This window comes from Oryza sativa, chromosome 8 (assembly GCF_034140825.1).
Source record: "Oryza sativa Japonica Group chromosome 8, ASM3414082v1".
Classification (NCBI taxonomy): Eukaryota; Viridiplantae; Streptophyta; class Magnoliopsida; order Poales; family Poaceae; genus Oryza; species Oryza sativa.
Window position 1 is genome coordinate 12,306,916 of NC_089042.1, and position 17,321 is coordinate 12,324,236.

The 17,321-nt window shown below is 55.8% G+C and overlaps 1 protein-coding gene across 1 annotated transcript; it reads left to right on the forward strand.

Annotated features, from left to right (window-relative positions):
- Positions 1-15,762: 15,762 nt before the first annotated feature.
- Positions 15,763-16,862, forward strand: LOC4345210 (triphosphate tunnel metalloenzyme 3). Its single transcript, XM_015793216.3, has one exon. It carries the CDS (start codon positions 16,076-16,078, stop codon positions 16,712-16,714), a length of 639 nt encoding a protein of 212 aa, XP_015648702.1. The 5' UTR covers positions 15,763-16,075; the 3' UTR covers positions 16,715-16,862.
- Positions 16,863-17,321: the final 459 nt, after the last annotated feature.

Here is a 17,321-nt window from a genome sequence, read left to right on the forward strand (position 1 = left end):
CCCGCCGCGTCGCCTCATGGGTAGGGGCTGCGGCCAAAAGCTCTCGCTTCATGGCCTTGAGGCTCCGGCGAGAAACGTGAGCGCACGCTCCCCCATCGACGGTGGCGATGGTGACCTCAGGCTCCTGGAACCCCAGGCCATCGTGGCCATCGTCGATGTCCTCGGCGGGGGCCTTCTGTTTGGCCTCACTTCGCCGGTTGCCGGCGGGAGCCGCCGGGGCCTTGCCCTCACGGCGCTCCTGCCTCCTCTCCTCCTCCCACTTCCTCGTCCACTCAGCCAAACTTTTAACCGCGCGGCAGTCCGCGAGGTCGTGGAGGGAGGTGTTGTGCACGGAACACCACTTGCCGGTTGGGCGCTCCCTGCTGGGAGCGCCGGCCTCCTTCTTTTTGTCGCTCGCAGGCCTCCCCTTTCGGGTGGCCCGCGAAACACCCTCGACGGCGAGGACGTGACCCTCGTCGTCAGAATGGGCCGACCTCTTCTTCCTCCTCCTGTCCCGTCGCCCTGACCGAGCGGCGGACCCGGGGGCAGCCGAAGCTGCCACACCGGAACCGGAGGAGTTCCAGGTCCAGGCCTCCTCCTTGCGAGCCACACGGTCCGCGAGCTGAAAAAGCTCCGCGGTGGTCTGGGGCTCCTTGGAGGCGATCTTCTCGAGCATGCGGTTGTGCCGCACGCCGCCCCTGAACGCGTAGATCACCGCGTGTGCGGGGATGCATGGTATGGTGTTGCGGACTTGACAGAACCGCTGAATGTACGAGCGAAGAGACTCATCGTCCCTTCGCTGTACCGCATGCAAGTCCGCTTCTTCACCTGGGCGCGGATATGTGCCCTGGAAGTTCATAGTGAACTGCTGGCACAAATCCTCCCAAGAGTGGACCGACGCAGGTGGCAAGTTCATTAGCCAACCCCGTCACCCCCGGCGGCCTCGATCCCAGTCGTGTAGATCTGGAGAAACTCGGCAGGGTTGACGCTTCCGTCGTATTTTTCGGTGATGGTGGGCCGGAACCTTGGGGGCCAACGGACATTCCGAAGGCTCGCCACAAAGGCTCGACAGCTGTCACACCCCGGAGTTTTCCTCCCAAGTCAAAATTGTAATTTATAATTGACCCTAAGAAAATGCAGAGGAAATCAGGACAAAACCCTAAGAAAACAATGCAAATAATAATCGGATTTGACATGTGGAATTTTTCTTGAGTTCTACATGTCGAAATTCACTAACAGGATTTTTAGTGGAATTTTCAGAGCTCTAGAAATAATTTTAACCAATTAAAATGGAGCAAGTGCAATTTTAAATTCCAGGGAAATTCCTTTTTCTTTTTCTTTTTCTTTTTCCCCTCTTTTTCCTCCTTTTTGCGAAATGGGCCGTCGGCCCATTTCCCTTTTCCTTCCCCCCCCTCCTCCTTGCTGGGCCGGCCGCAGGCCGAGGCCCAGCCCAGTAGCCGGCCGCCCGCCTCCCTCCTCTCGGGGTCGCCGACAGGTGGGGCCCACCTGTCGGACCCGTCTCCCTCCTCCCGCCGATCCCGCTCGCGCCGCCACCGCCGCAACCGACGCCGCGCCCACGTCTCCGCCTTCCCCGGGCCACGTCGACCACGCCCGCGCGTGCGCCGCATTCCCCGCGCCCGTTCCCCTCTCTCTCCCGCTCGCGCCCGCGCCCGAGATGGCCGGGATTCGAAAACCGAATCCCGCCTCTCTCTCCTCCCCACTCCCCCACGTCGGCCGTCGAATCCCGCCGCTCCCGGCCACGTCCGGTTCCCCCATCCCCTATTTAAGCATCGCCGGCACCCCCTCTCGCTTTTTCCCCATTGCGCCGACCTCTCCCGAGCTCCCCAACGCCTCCGCGCCGTGCAACCACCCGCCGCCGCCGCTTTTGCTACTCCGGCCGCCGCTAGCCGCCGCTAGGCTCGCCGCCGTCTCACGCCGTCGCCGCCGTTAGCTTCGCGCGGCCGAGGTCCACCTCGTCCACCCCTCCTCCGTCGAGGTTCGTCGCCGGAACCCTCATCTCCACGCGCACGGGTGAGCGCCACCTCTACCGCCGCCTTCGGCCATGGATCCCGATCGCCATGGTCCATCTCTCTCTCTCTAATCCCTCTCTTCTCCTTCCTTAGGGCACGCCGAAGCTCGTCCGCTAGCCGACGCCGTCCTCCCGTGGCTTGCCGTCGCCGTCCGCCATCGCCTTCCTCCGCGCCGGCCACCCTCGGTGAGGCATCCCCTCCCTTCTTTTCCCCTTCCTCTCCCCCTAGAGCCGCTAGCCGCCGCTCTCCGCCGCCGGACGGTCGCCGCCGGTCGTCGCTTTGCGCCGCTGCCGCATGTGCGCCGCCGCCGTGTGAGCGCCGCGCCGCCGGCGCCATGGTCGCCGCCGTCTCGCGCCGCGCCCGCGCGCCCCGGCCGCGAGGTCCCGCGCCGCCGTCCGATCTACCCAAGGGTAGATCGGGGCCGTCGGTCCGGTCGCCACGTGGCGCCGCCGCCCCATCCTTTTCCCCGGGTCGCTGACCGGTGGGCCCGCGAGCCGCCGCCCCCTTTCTCTCTCTCCCGGTCGCTGACCGGTGGGCCCGCGAGCCGCCGCCCCCTTTCTCTCTCTCCCGGTCGCTGACCGGTGGGACCCGCCTGTCGGCGCCGCGCCCCTCGCTGACGTCAGCCCTGGTTAATATTGCGCAATAAATTATTTAAGGATTTCTTTTATAGTAATAAACACAGTGAATCTTCTAAAATTCATAACTAATTCATCCGAGCTCCGTTTAATCCCATTCAAGTCTCAGTAAATCAAGAAAAATGTGTAGAATCCATTAAAAATGGTTTTGTTCTCTGTTTCAGTAGTCTTATAGCCTGTTTGCAATGTTTGCTTTGTATGTCGCTAGATTCCGATCCCTCCGACGCTCCGGTGTACTTCGAGATAGTCGCCGAGGTACCTCCAGCAGCAGAGCAAGGCAAGTCATGCTTGTCACTTGAACATGTTGATCCCATTTTGCAAATGCTCTATTGTTTTCTTTCAAATATTGCATTGTTTTATAATATCACTATGGGATGGATACCTATTGTTACAGCCATGCTTTTGGATATCATGCTCCTTTGTTAGCTTGGGTTATAACATGATTAGACTTTGGACTAGGAATTGCTTAGCCATGCTTAGTTCAACTAGCACACATTGGGGATCTCATTTAAAACCTAGACTATAGGTTTATATGATAATGTTGGTTTAATACCACCGCTCTGGTGTTGGTTAAATAAAATGAACCACATGGTGGGCTGTGGGTGCATGGTTTTGCTGGTCGCACCCATGGCAGTTAAGGACCGGTTCGCGGGATGCCCTGGAAGAATTTATCGTACTTACCACAAGCCAGCGTGGGCAACGGCTGGGCTTGTAGTGTAGCTTTCCTCTAGTCGACGCATCCAGGCAAGGGTGGGCGTGATGGAGCGGGGCGGGCCCTGCGACGGCCTCTGTCGCTTCCGGATTCACCTAGGCACGAGAGGGGACTGCCCGTCGCCCGCTGGGGACGGGGGTGAAACCTGAGGTGTGGTGTGCTTGGCTAGAGGGGGTTATGCGAAGGGTCCTGTCACGGCCTCTTTCCGGTATGTCGTGGTGGCATGTCGGCGCACGGAAACGTGTCGTGGGGCTGTGTCTTGTGGGTACAGTTGTACACCTCTGATCAGAGTAAAACTATTCGAATAGCCGTGCCCGCGGTTATGGGCGGTCAACCAGATTCACCGTGATTAGTCTCACCCTAGTGTAACCTGTTGAACTTGGATAGTTTAGGTGGATGGTTGGGCCTGTCGCAACGTGGGTTAGCGTTGGACAGCGGATGTTTAATACTGCTTAATTATTACAACTGTTTTCGCATTAAATTCCTGTTTATAAATGCCAGCATTTATGCAAATGAACCTGCTTAGCTATCCCTTGTTAAATCCCTGCATCATACCTCTATTCCGGTATGACTTGCTGAGTACAGTGGGTAGTACTCAGTCTTGCTCTACTTTTCCCCCCAACCTCAGAGCTCGAGTATGTGTCCGATGGCGGGTTCTCCGAGGAGTAGGCTTCGTCCGTGCCGTCGAGGATGCCTGTGGAGTGGTGTTCCCGCTGCCGTTCAAGTCAAGGCTTAGCTCCAGTTTCTTTTGTTTTTCCGCTGCATTTCTGTAAGACTTTTATGATGTTTGTAAGACGTGGATCTGTATGTCAACATTGTCGTTTGTGTACCCCGGCTGGTCCTGGACGGGGGTTTTAATACACATTCTGCTTGGAATTCTATTCGGAAATTTCTGGGCGTGACAAGTTGGTATCAGAGCCGACCTTGACCGTAGGACAAGCCAAATGGAAAGACCTAAGAGCCCTCTGAATCCTTTTCATTGCATATGTTCTTTGCAATTGGATTTTGTTCCGGGAAAATGGGGATCTGTTCTTGTGGTTCAAGGGAAAAATCTTGGTCGCTCGTTTAAAGTGAGTTTTTCAAAACGAGTCAGTTTAGGGTTTTAGTAAAATTATTGGGATTTATTCGTCAGTCAGTTGGGGTTTGATGGGCGAAATGCATTCGGTCCTAGCTCGGTATCATGGGTTGCAAGGTATTTATGCTTTGTTCGTTATTATTATTATGTATCTAATTTCCCATTATTTTATCGTTATGTGAGTCTGTCTTATTTATTCGCGCTCATGTAAAATGATCTATGCATAAAATTTTGCTCTTATTTGATTCCTTTATTTGAGTCTTTATTGCTTTATTTAAATTTGGATTTGAGCATGCATTGATCCTACTCCTTTGTCTTCTCTAGATGGCCGGTCACCCACCCAACCACCGCGGAGAAGGCATGATTGATTTCGTGGCAGAGTTGGCACGCATGACCCTGGTGGTGGGCTACCCCGACGCGCCGGAATACACGACCATCCCACCGCTCAGTGGCGAGCTTCCTTACCGTGTCCGCTTGGAGGTCCATGGCTACGTGGGGACTTGCCTCGCTAACATGGCGGTGGAGGCGTCAGGAGGCACAGCAGATCACGCCTGTCAGGAGGCAGCCTACTTGATGATGGCCAGACTACGGGAGCGCCACGACTACATCTTCCACGACACGGCGTACCGCTACCACCCCCGTCGAGCCCATGGTGATGGCGTCAGCTCCTTCCGTCCGACAGCTGGCGAGAACGACACCACCTTCGGTCACATGTGTGCTGTGATGAGGGGATTGGATAGGATGCACTCGGACCTGCACAAGGCGACCAAGGCCTTGAACGATGGGAAGCTCATGAGGATCGTCGCTCTGAAGGACGAGGTAGCGCGCCTGAAGAAGGAGAATGCTCAGTTGAAGGGTCTTCCAGCGCCAGGAGGAGTCCGGATCCGCACTACGCCCCGTAAGAGGACGACTGCACCTGTGCGCATCCAGCTTGCGCCCAGGAACCCACCTCCACCAGCAGCTCCCGCAGCAGCTCCAGTTCCGCCCGCAGTTCCTGCAGCTCCAGCTCCAGCTCCCGCGTTCACTCTCTCCTTCGCTCCAGCATCAGCCGCCAGAGGTTCAGCCAGCGGTACCGGAGGTTGGTTGTCTGCTACTCCCAGTGGCAGCGGCGAGACTGATCCGTCAGACTCTAGGAGTCGCTCAGAGGGACCAGGTGACGAGCAGGAGGACGCTTTCGACTCCACCGACCGCAGGAGCCGTTCCGAGCATTAGGCTCGTTTTCCCATTAGTTTATCGATTGTCTAGTCTCTGCTTGTTAGTTTGTGTGTTTAGGTTGCTTGTTTGGGGTCAGTCGACGGTCGATGTCATGTGCCTATGATATGGCTGTCTTAATAAGGATATTTGCTTGCCCTTTTAAGTGTTTTTAATTCAGATCAGAACAATTGCAGTTTTAATTCCTTTGTAATAAAGCTTAGTTCTTGAGCATCTGTTTTTCTTCTTTTCCCCGTCCGCTCTTCCCTCCAGATGGTCTACACCAGGACTGGCAACCGCACGGCAGGCGAGGGCAGCAACGGCGAAGAACGCGCTGATGGTGTGCACCCCAACGGTGATTCTGGCAATGGTCCGCCACCACTTCCCGAGAATCCGACCCTTGCCCAAGTTATGGCACATCAGACTCAGATGATGGCCGCCATGATGCAGCAGATGCAGCAGCAGCACCAGCAGATGCACCAGAGGATGATGCAGCACGCCGAACAGCAGCATGAGCAGTTTGGTCCCCCTCCCCCTCAGTCCAAGCTGCCTGAGTTTCTACGTGTCAGGCCACCCACCTTCTCCAGCACCACCAACCCTATGGAGGCAAATGACTGGCTCCATGCGATAGAGAAGAAGCTGAATCTCCTGCAGTGCAATGATCAGGAGAAGGTTGCTTTCGCCACACACCAGCTTCAGGGTCCTGCGTCAGCTTGGTGGGACAACCACATGGCCACCCGCCCACCGGGTACTGAAGTCACATGGGCAGAGTTCTGCCGTAGCTTCAGGAAGGCACAAGTGCCAGATGGGGTCGTGGCACAAAAGAAGAGGGAATTTCGTGCACTCCATCAGGGCAACCGGACTGTGACAGAGTACCTTCATGAGTTCAATCGCCTCGCGCGATATGCACCAGAGGATGTCCGCACCGACGCCGAGAAGCAGGAGAAGTTCATGGCGGGTCTGGATGACGAGCTGACCAACCAACTGATATCTGGGGACTACGCTGACTTTGAAAGGCTGGTTGACAAGGCAATCCGTCAGGAGGATCAGCGCAACAAAATGGACAGGAAAAGAAAGGCGGCGCAGTTCCGGTCCAACCAAGGTAGTCAGCACCGACCGCGCTTCACTCCCGGACAGCAGGGTGGACCTACCACCATGATCGTCCGCCAGCACCGCCCGTTCAACCCTAGCAACTTCCATCAGGGCACCAGTGGCAGCCAGAACCACCATGGAGGCCAGCCCAACCGCGGTGCAGCTCCACGCCCACCAATGGCACCGGCACAGTCAGGCCAGCCAGCGCAAGCCAAGAAGGAGACGGGAGCAAAACCAGGGTCCTGCTTCAACTGTGGCGAGCTTGGCCACTTCGCTGACAAATGCCCGAAGCCCAGGCGTGCCGGACCAAGGTTTATCCAGGCTCGTGTCAACCACGCGTCTGCGGAGGAGGCACAAGCAGCACCAGAGGTCGTACTGGGTACGTTCCCTGTTAACTCAATCCCTGCAACAGTACTTTTTGATTCTGGTGCAACGCATTCTTTCATCTCAAAGAAATTTGTCGGGATGCATGGGTTAGTAAGAGAGGAACTTAGCACACCGATGCGGGTTCATACCCCAGGGAATAGCTCCACTTCGGTTCAATTCAGCCCTTCTATAACAATAGAAATTCAAAGGTCACCGTTTCTAGCCAACCTCATCCTTCTCGAATCCAAAGACTTAGATGTCATTCTTGGGATGGATTGGCTGACCAAGTTTAAGGGAGTCATCGATTGTGCGAATCGCACAGTCACCCTGACCAATGAGAAAGGAGAAACCGTGGTGTACAAATCTCTAGCCTCGCCAAAGAAAGGAGCCTCGTTGAATCAGATTGAGACGGAAATCCCAGTGGACGCCGAAGAGAAGAACTTGAGAAAATTGGAGGACATACCCATAGTCTGCGAGTATCCAGAGGTGTTCCCCGAAGACCTCACCACCATGCCACCCAAGAGGGAGATTGAATTCCGGATTGATTTGGCACCAGGAACCGCTCCAATCTATAAGAGACCGTACAGAATGGCGGCCAACGAATTAGCAGAGGTCAAGAAGCAAGTTGATGAGCAGCTGCAGAAAGGGTACATTCGACCAAGCACTTCACCTTGGGGCGCTCCGGTCATTTTTGTGGAGAAAAAGGATAAGACAAAGAGGATGTGCGTCGATTATCGCGCACTTAACGAGGTCACAATCAAGAATAAATATCCGTTGCCGCGAATCGACGATTTATTTGATCAACTGAAAGGAGCTAAAGTGTTCTCTAAGATAGACCTGCGATCAGGCTACCACCAGTTGAGAATCCGGGAAGAGGATATTCCGAAGACGGCCTTCACCACTCGGTACGGGCTATATGAGTGCACGGTTATGTCCTTCGGACTTACTAACGCACCCGCATTCTTCATGAATCTGATGAACAAAGTGTTCATGGAATTTCTGGACAAGTTTGTTGTGGTATTCATCGACGACATTCTTATCTATTCAAAGTCCGAGGAAGAACATGAACAACATCTCCGTCTAGTACTCGAGAAGTTGAAGGAGCACCAGCTATACGCCAAGTTCAGCAAGTGTGACTTCTGGTTGACGGAAGTCAAATTTCTGGGCCATGTCATTACAGCTCAGGGTGTAGCAGTTGATCCATCGAACGTGGAGTCAGTTACCAAGTGGACCCCACCGAAGACAGTGTCGCAGATTCGAAGTTTTCTAGGACTGGCTGGTTATTACCGTCGGTTCATCGAAAACTTCTCAAGAATCGCCCGACCCATGACTCAGTTGCTTAAGAAAGACGAGAAGTTTAAATGGACAGCTGAGTGCGACAAGAGCTTTGAGGAGCTCAAAAGGAAATTAGTATCCGCACCGGTTTTGATCCTGCCCGACCAGACGAAAGACTTCCAAGTCTATTGCGATGCATCCCGTCACGGACTTGGATGTGTCCTAATGCAAGAGGGCAGAGTGGTTGCATATGCCTCGCGGCAGTTGCGTCCACACGAAGGAAATTATCCAACTCATGACTTGGAATTGGCAGCAGTGGTCCATGCTTTGAAGATCTGGAGGCACTATCTGATCGGCAACCGCTGCGAAGTATATACGGACCATAAAAGTCTGAAATACATCTTCACCCAACCGGACCTAAACCTTCGACAACGAAGATGGTTGGAGCTAATCAAAGACTATGACATGAGTATTCACTACCACCCGGGTAAAGCCAATGTGGTGGCAGACGCTTTAAGCCGGAAAAGTTACTGCACTGCCCTATGCATCGAGGGCATGTGTGAGGAATTGCGGCATGAGTTTGAACATCTCAACATGGGAATTGTTGAACACGGGTTTGTAGCCGCTTTGGAGGCACGGCCTACGCTCGTGGACCAAGTCAGAGCAGCTCAAGTAAATGACCCGGAAATAGCGGAACTGAAAAAGAACATGAGGGTTGGAAAAGCTCGAGATTTCCACGAGGATGAGCACGGCACAATCTGGATGGGAGAAAGATTGTGTGTACCCGACGACAAGGAGTTGAAGGATCTGATACTCACCGAAGCTCATCAGACCCAGTACTCCATTCATCCAGGCAGCACTAAAATGTATCAAGACCTCAAAGAGAAGTTTTGGTGGGTCAGCATGAGGAGAGAAATAGCTGAATTCGTCGCACTCTGCGATGTTTGCCAGCGAGTGAAAGCAGAGCACCAAAGACCCGCAGGTTTACTCCAACCTCTACAAATCCCGGAATGGAAATGGGAGGAGATTGGAATGGACTTTATAACGGGACTGCCCCGGACATCATCGGGACATGATTCAATCTGGGTAGTCGTGGACCGACTCACCAAGGTGGCTCACTTTATACCAGTACATACCACCTATACGGGAAAGAGATTGGCAGAATTGTACCTCGCAAGGATCATGTGTTTGCATGGGGTACCCAAGAAGATAGTATCCGACCGAGGTAGTCAGTTCACCTCAAAGTTCTGGCAGAAGCTGCAGGAAGAATTGGGGACCCGTTTAAACTTCAGCACGGCCTATCACCCGCAAACTGATGGTCAGACCGAGCGTGTCAATCAAATCTTGGAGGATATGTTGATAGCTTGCGCTCTTGATTTTGGTGGAGCTTGGGACAAAAGCTTACCATATGCGGAATTCTCGTACAACAACAGCTACCAGGCCAGTCTACAGATGGCACCGTTTGAAGCTTTGTACGGCCGGAAGTGCCGCACACCTCTCTTCTGGGATCAGACAGGCGAACGTCAACTGTTCGGAACAGAAGTATTAGCGGAAGCAGAAGAGAAAGTCAGAATCATCAGGGAAAGGTTGAGGATTGCTCAGTCTCGACAGAAGAGCTACGCGGATAACCGCCGAAGGGAGCTCACTTTTGAGGCAGGAGATTACGTGTATCTTCGTGTCACCCCGCTCCGGGGAGTACACCGTTTCCAGACAAAAGGCAAGTTGGCACCACGCTTCGTGGGACCATACAAAATTTTGGAACGAAGGGGAGAGGTTGCCTATCAGCTAGAACTTCCGTCCAACATGATCGGCATCCATGACGTGTTCCACGTATCCCAATTAAAGAAGTGCTTAAGGGTACCTGAGGAACAGGCTGATTCGGAACACATCGATATCCAGGAGGACCTGACCTATGTGGAGAAGCCGGTTCGCATACTTGATACCAGCGAAAGGAGGACCAGAAACAAGGTCACCAGGTTTTGCCGAGTTCAGTGGAGTCATCATTCGGAAGAGGAAGCAACCTGGGAAAGGGAAGATGAGTTGAAAGCCGCCCATCCGCACCTCTTCACCAGCTCCTCCGAATCTCGGGGCCGAGATTCCGTTTAAGGGGGGTAGGTTTGTCACACCCCGGAGTTTTCCTCCCAAGTCAAAATTGTAATTTATAATTGACCCTAAGAAAATGCAGAGGAAATCAGGACAAAACCCTAAGAAAACAATGCAAATAATAATCGGATTTGACATGTGGAATTTTTCTTGAGTTCTACATGTCGAAATTCACTAACAGGATTTTTAGTGGAATTTTCAGAGCTCTAGAAATAATTTTAACCAATTAAAATGGAGCAAGTGCAATTTTAAATTCCAGGGAAATTCCTTTTTCTTTTTCTTTTTCTTTTTCCCCTCTTTTTCCTCCTTTTTGCGAAATGGGCCGTCGGCCCATTTCCCTTTTCCTTCCCCCCCCTCCTCCTTGCTGGGCCGGCCGCAGGCCGAGGCCCAGCCCAGTAGCCGGCCGCCCGCCTCCCTCCTCTCGGGGTCGCCGACAGGTGGGGCCCACCTGTCGGACCCGTCTCCCTCCTCCCGCCGATCCCGCTCGCGCCGCCACCGCCGCAACCGACGCCGCGCCCACGTCTCCGCCTTCCCCGGGCCACGTCGACCACGCCCGCGCGTGCGCCGCATTCCCCGCGCCCGTTCCCCTCTCTCTCCCGCTCGCGCCCGCGCCCGAGATGGCCGGGATTCGAAAACCGAATCCCGCCTCTCTCTCCTCCCCACTCCCCCACGTCGGCCGTCGAATCCCGCCGCTCCCGGCCACGTCCGGTTCCCCCATCCCCTATTTAAGCATCGCCGGCACCCCCTCTCGCTTTTTCCCCATTGCGCCGACCTCTCCCGAGCTCCCCAACGCCTCCGCGCCGTGCAACCACCCGCCGCCGCCGCTTTTGCTACTCCGGCCGCCGCTAGCCGCCGCTAGGCTCGCCGCCGTCTCACGCCGTCGCCGCCGTTAGCTTCGCGCGGCCGAGGTCCACCTCGTCCACCCCTCCTCCGTCGAGGTTCGTCGCCGGAACCCTCATCTCCACGCGCACGGGTGAGCGCCACCTCTACCGCCGCCTTCGGCCATGGATCCCGATCGCCATGGTCCATCTCTCTCTCTCTAATCCCTCTCTTCTCCTTCCTTAGGGCACGCCGAAGCTCGTCCGCTAGCCGACGCCGTCCTCCCGTGGCTTGCCGTCGCCGTCCGCCATCGCCTTCCTCCGCGCCGGCCACCCTCGGTGAGGCATCCCCTCCCTTCTTTTCCCCTTCCTCTCCCCCTAGAGCCGCTAGCCGCCGCTCTCCGCCGCCGGACGGTCGCCGCCGGTCGTCGCTTTGCGCCGCTGCCGCATGTGCGCCGCCGCCGTGTGAGCGCCGCGCCGCCGGCGCCATGGTCGCCGCCGTCTCGCGCCGCGCCCGCGCGCCCCGGCCGCGAGGTCCCGCGCCGCCGTCCGATCTACCCAAGGGTAGATCGGGGCCGTCGGTCCGGTCGCCACGTGGCGCCGCCGCCCCATCCTTTTCCCCGGGTCGCTGACCGGTGGGCCCGCGAGCCGCCGCCCCCTTTCTCTCTCTCCCGGTCGCTGACCGGTGGGCCCGCGAGCCGCCGCCCCCTTTCTCTCTCTCCCGGTCGCTGACCGGTGGGACCCGCCTGTCGGCGCCGCGCCCCTCGCTGACGTCAGCCCTGGTTAATATTGCGCAATAAATTATTTAAGGATTTCTTTTATAGTAATAAACACAGTGAATCTTCTAAAATTCATAACTAATTCATCCGAGCTCCGTTTAATCCCATTCAAGTCTCAGTAAATCAAGAAAAATGTGTAGAATCCATTAAAAATGGTTTTGTTCTCTGTTTCAGTAGTCTTATAGCCTGTTTGCAATGTTTGCTTTGTATGTCGCTAGATTCCGATCCCTCCGACGCTCCGGTGTACTTCGAGATAGTCGCCGAGGTACCTCCAGCAGCAGAGCAAGGCAAGTCATGCTTGTCACTTGAACATGTTGATCCCATTTTGCAAATGCTCTATTGTTTTCTTTCAAATATTGCATTGTTTTATAATATCACTATGGGATGGATACCTATTGTTACAGCCATGCTTTTGGATATCATGCTCCTTTGTTAGCTTGGGTTATAACATGATTAGACTTTGGACTAGGAATTGCTTAGCCATGCTTAGTTCAACTAGCACACATTGGGGATCTCATTTAAAACCTAGACTATAGGTTTATATGATAATGTTGGTTTAATACCACCGCTCTGGTGTTGGTTAAATAAAATGAACCACATGGTGGGCTGTGGGTGCATGGTTTTGCTGGTCGCACCCATGGCAGTTAAGGACCGGTTCGCGGGATGCCCTGGAAGAATTTATCGTACTTACCACAAGCCAGCGTGGGCAACGGCTGGGCTTGTAGTGTAGCTTTCCTCTAGTCGACGCATCCAGGCAAGGGTGGGCGTGATGGAGCGGGGCGGGCCCTGCGACGGCCTCTGTCGCTTCCGGATTCACCTAGGCACGAGAGGGGACTGCCCGTCGCCCGCTGGGGACGGGGGTGAAACCTGAGGTGTGGTGTGCTTGGCTAGAGGGGGTTATGCGAAGGGTCCTGTCACGGCCTCTTTCCGGTATGTCGTGGTGGCATGTCGGCGCACGGAAACGTGTCGTGGGGCTGTGTCTTGTGGGTACAGTTGTACACCTCTGATCAGAGTAAAACTATTCGAATAGCCGTGCCCGCGGTTATGGGCGGTCAACCAGATTCACCGTGATTAGTCTCACCCTAGTGTAACCTGTTGAACTTGGATAGTTTAGGTGGATGGTTGGGCCTGTCGCAACGTGGGTTAGCGTTGGACAGCGGATGTTTAATACTGCTTAATTATTACAACTGTTTTCGCATTAAATTCCTGTTTATAAATGCCAGCATTTATGCAAATGAACCTGCTTAGCTATCCCTTGTTAAATCCCTGCATCATACCTCTATTCCGGTATGACTTGCTGAGTACAGTGGGTAGTACTCAGTCTTGCTCTACTTTTCCCCCCAACCTCAGAGCTCGAGTATGTGTCCGATGGCGGGTTCTCCGAGGAGTAGGCTTCGTCCGTGCCGTCGAGGATGCCTGTGGAGTGGTGTTCCCGCTGCCGTTCAAGTCAAGGCTTAGCTCCAGTTTCTTTTGTTTTTCCGCTGCATTTCTGTAAGACTTTTATGATGTTTGTAAGACGTGGATCTGTATGTCAACATTGTCGTTTGTGTACCCCGGCTGGTCCTGGACGGGGGTTTTAATACACATTCTGCTTGGAATTCTATTCGGGAATTTCTGGGCGTGACAACAGCCGGCACCGCCAACCGGGGACATGGGGGGCTGGCCCCCGTGCCCGGACCAAAGTGGCGCTCCGGACGAGGAAGCGCCCTCTGTTGCGTGGGCAGCACGACGACCATTGCGCCGGCGCTCGACATTGAGGCGGGCATCCGGCCCCCCACGCACGTCTTCTTGGGTCAGAAGCGTTGATGAGGGAATGGCGGACGAACAGCGGGTAACGGCCGCCGCTCGCCGCGCTCTCCGCCTCGACGACGCGGAGCCGGTGGTAGCAACACCAGAGGCCTTGGTGGCGGAGGACCGCCTGCCGGTGCCTAGGTGCTGCTGCGCCGTCATGACCAAGTTGGCCACGTCATCCAGCCAACGTCGGGCTGGAGTCTCTGGATCGGGGACGACGGGCGGGTGACGCAGGAGCGCGCCCGCAGCCTGGAGCATGCCCTGGGGCGTGCTGCCGTCGCCGTAGACGAGGAGGCGACGCTCCCCGTCCCGCCGTCCTTCTCCATCGCCCGCGAGCGGCGAAGTCGCGGATTTTTCGACCCCCTCGAGCGCCTCCTCCCGCCCAAGACTTCGGCGAGAGGGGGACGGTGGAGTACGAGCTCGACAGCGCGGGTTCTGCTCCCCATCGTCACCGCTAGCGCTCGGAGAGAGGTTGTGCGCCACTGCCCGTTCGGCCATTGGGCTGAGCGGGAGTAGCTTGGCGCACACGAAAGAGGACGAGGGCTTAGAAAGACACACGCGCCCCCTACCTGGCGCGCCAGATGACGGAGCGTGGGGCTCCTCATCGGGAGACCGCGCGGGCCCCACTTTGCCGGTTCGGCCGGGGGCGTTAGGTGAGGTTCTAAGCCCTCGATCTGTGGAATGTTTCGCGAGAGAGCAAATGCACAAGACACGGGCGATGTAGACAGGTTCGGGCCGCTGAGAAGCGTAATACCCTACTCCTGTGTTCTGGTGGATCTGTGTATGAAGGAGTTACAAAGAGCTGGAGAGCAAGAGAGTTCAAACTCTAGAGACCCTCTTCCTCTTTCTCTCCTCTACGAGCTCAGGTGTTCTCTGAGTTGTCCCCCTCCTAAGTGGGCAAGGTCCTCCTTTTATATCTCAAGGGGATACCACACGCACCACTTCTACCTACTCTTCTTTTGGGTGGGGACTCACCCTATCTTCCCAAAAAAAACTGGCTTGCGCCTTCGCCTGGAAGCTAAATCACAGCTTGTCTTTGAGTGAGGCCCAGCGTCATCACTCGCCTGACACCGGGGATCTCCCTGTTACTCCCTCATTAATGGGCGGAGATTTGCCATGGCTGCTGTTCGAATGACCCTCCGATGGGATGGGCCATACCTACCTCCACTCCGCCGGAAGCAGGCGCAACGTGGGAGCACGGCTGTCTGCCGATGACGTGACCGGCGTCAGACCAGTCACAAACCGGTCATTCTTGTCTACCACGCGTCAGTTTAGCATGCCACACGTCAGCCCTTCTTCATAAAATGACTTCCTTGTAATGGTTGCGATGAAGCCTGGTATGAATCTAGCCGGGACTGACGTGCTAACTCCAGGAGTTAGCACGCCGGCTCCGGCTAGGGACGAGTGCCTAGAGGCTCTCATCATTCCGACGGGACAGGGCGAGGCGTGTAAAAGGCCGTCTGTTGCCACCTAACCCGCGATCTGACCGGTCTGTGACCGGTCACACACTGTGACCTGTCACAGACCGAACGAGCGTGCTACGCTTTTTTAAATGCGGCGTGGGGCGCTCGTCCAACCCGCAATAAACGCGGTTAGGTTAGCGCCGCTGTGCTCACCCACACACGTGGCGCCAAACCCACAGGGGGTCGGGGCGCCCCAGCCCTCGGGGCCGAAACGGGAGCGGCCCGACCCCTCGGGGAGACAGAGGGAGGGGCGGCCACGTCACCCTCGGGCCCGACCCCCCCGAGGGGGTCAGGCCACGTGGGTGACCGCGGCTGCCCCAAACCTCTAGTCAAGATACCCCCGGTCCCATGTCACCGACAAGCTAAAATTTAAATTTTTAATTTTAAGATTTTTTTCATCGCAGTTTATTTTCCAGCTCCATTATAATCTCATCCCGAGCCCACCCGGTCACCACAGTGCACCGGGCCAACCCATTCCTTTCACATCGATGCTGCGCCGCAAGCCCACCCGCATCGAGCTCCGCTCCTCCGACCGCGACGAGCTCGAAGACCACCTCCGCGCCGCCGCCGCCGCAGCGGCCAGCACCCCCACCGCCTCATCCACTCCGACCACGACCCCGCCGCCCTCCAACTCCAACCCCCTCCTCCACCTCCTCCACCCGCCGCCTGGCGCCGCGCCCTCCAAGTCCCACCGCATCGGCCTCCCTACCAATCCCAATCCCAACCCCAAACCCTAGCCTCTCCTCTCCCCCCTTCGCCCGCCTTGATGGAGGTCGAGATCAAGCTCCGCCTCCCCGACGCCGGCGCGCACCGCCGCCTCTCCTCCTTCCTCGCGCCCCGCCTCCGCCGCACCGACGCCCAGCGCAACCTCTTCTTCGACGCCGCCGCGCGCCCCCTCGCCGCCGCCACCGCCGCGCTCCGCGTCCGCCTCTACGGCCTCGACGACCGCGCCCCCTCCCGCGCCGTCCTCGCGCTCAAGCGCCGCCCGCGCATCGACGCGGGCGTCAGCCGCGTCGAGGAGGTCGAGGAGCCTCTCGACCCCGCCATCGCCCTCGCCTGCGTCGACGACCCGGCAAGCCTCGGCGGGGTCGAGTCCCCGATCATTCGGCTCGTCTCCGAAGAGTACGGCGTCGGCGGGGACGCCGCGCCGTTCGTCTGCCTCGGCGGGTTCCGGAACACCCGCGCCGTGTACCAGCTGGAGGAGGGCGACACCCTCGGGCTCGTCGTGGAGCTCGACGAGACGCGCTTCGACTTTGGTACGAACTACGAGCTGGAGTGTGAAACGGCGGAGCCCGAGCAGGCCAAGCAGGTCCTCGAGCGGTTGCTCACCGTGGCCGGCGTGCCGTATGAGTATTCCCGGAGCAATAAGTTTGCCTGCTTTATGGCTGGAAAGCTTCTTCCTTAACTAGGTGATACTCCATTGCTGTACTCTTGGTGATTTTAAGACATGATTATTGTTTCTGAGGCAATAACAATGTGTTAAGCAAAATATCGTTGTCTCTTGCAATTTCGCTATTCCAATTGTGAGGAAAATAAGATTCTGTTATGTTCAATTGCGTTTTTCTGATAGCTTACAGCTAGCAATATTTAGGTATCTTTGCTACACTTGTTACATGCCTAACCAACAAACTACATATGTTTCCTGCTTTGGTTTCATATGTAACTAACTGCAATGCACATGGCATGTCAATTGCGGATTACATTCTACTCTGCTCTCCTCCTGATCTTTTTAGGTGATGTCAAGATTATCAGATATTGCATAATCTAATCCCTTAGGCAGATTGATCAAGCAAAAGTACATGGCCTAATTGCTATGCATATATCACTTCATCAACTTCGTTCTCTTCTACTTGTCTATGGTTGTTGACTTGGGCAACTGGTTCTCATGTCCCAAAAAAACAGTGTTCTTGATGGCACTATGCCACTATCGCAATCCTCCTCCTTTTGGTATAGTTCCTTATGCTTATAACTTCCTCGTGGCGGCAAATTGCAATTTTAATCTGTATAACCCT

Bases quoted from the DNA above. Each gene is read 5' to 3' on its own strand.
- LOC4345210 (XM_015793216.3), top strand. From the start codon at position 16,076: ATGGAGGTCGAGATCAAGCTCCGCCTCCCCGACGCCGGCGCGCACCGC.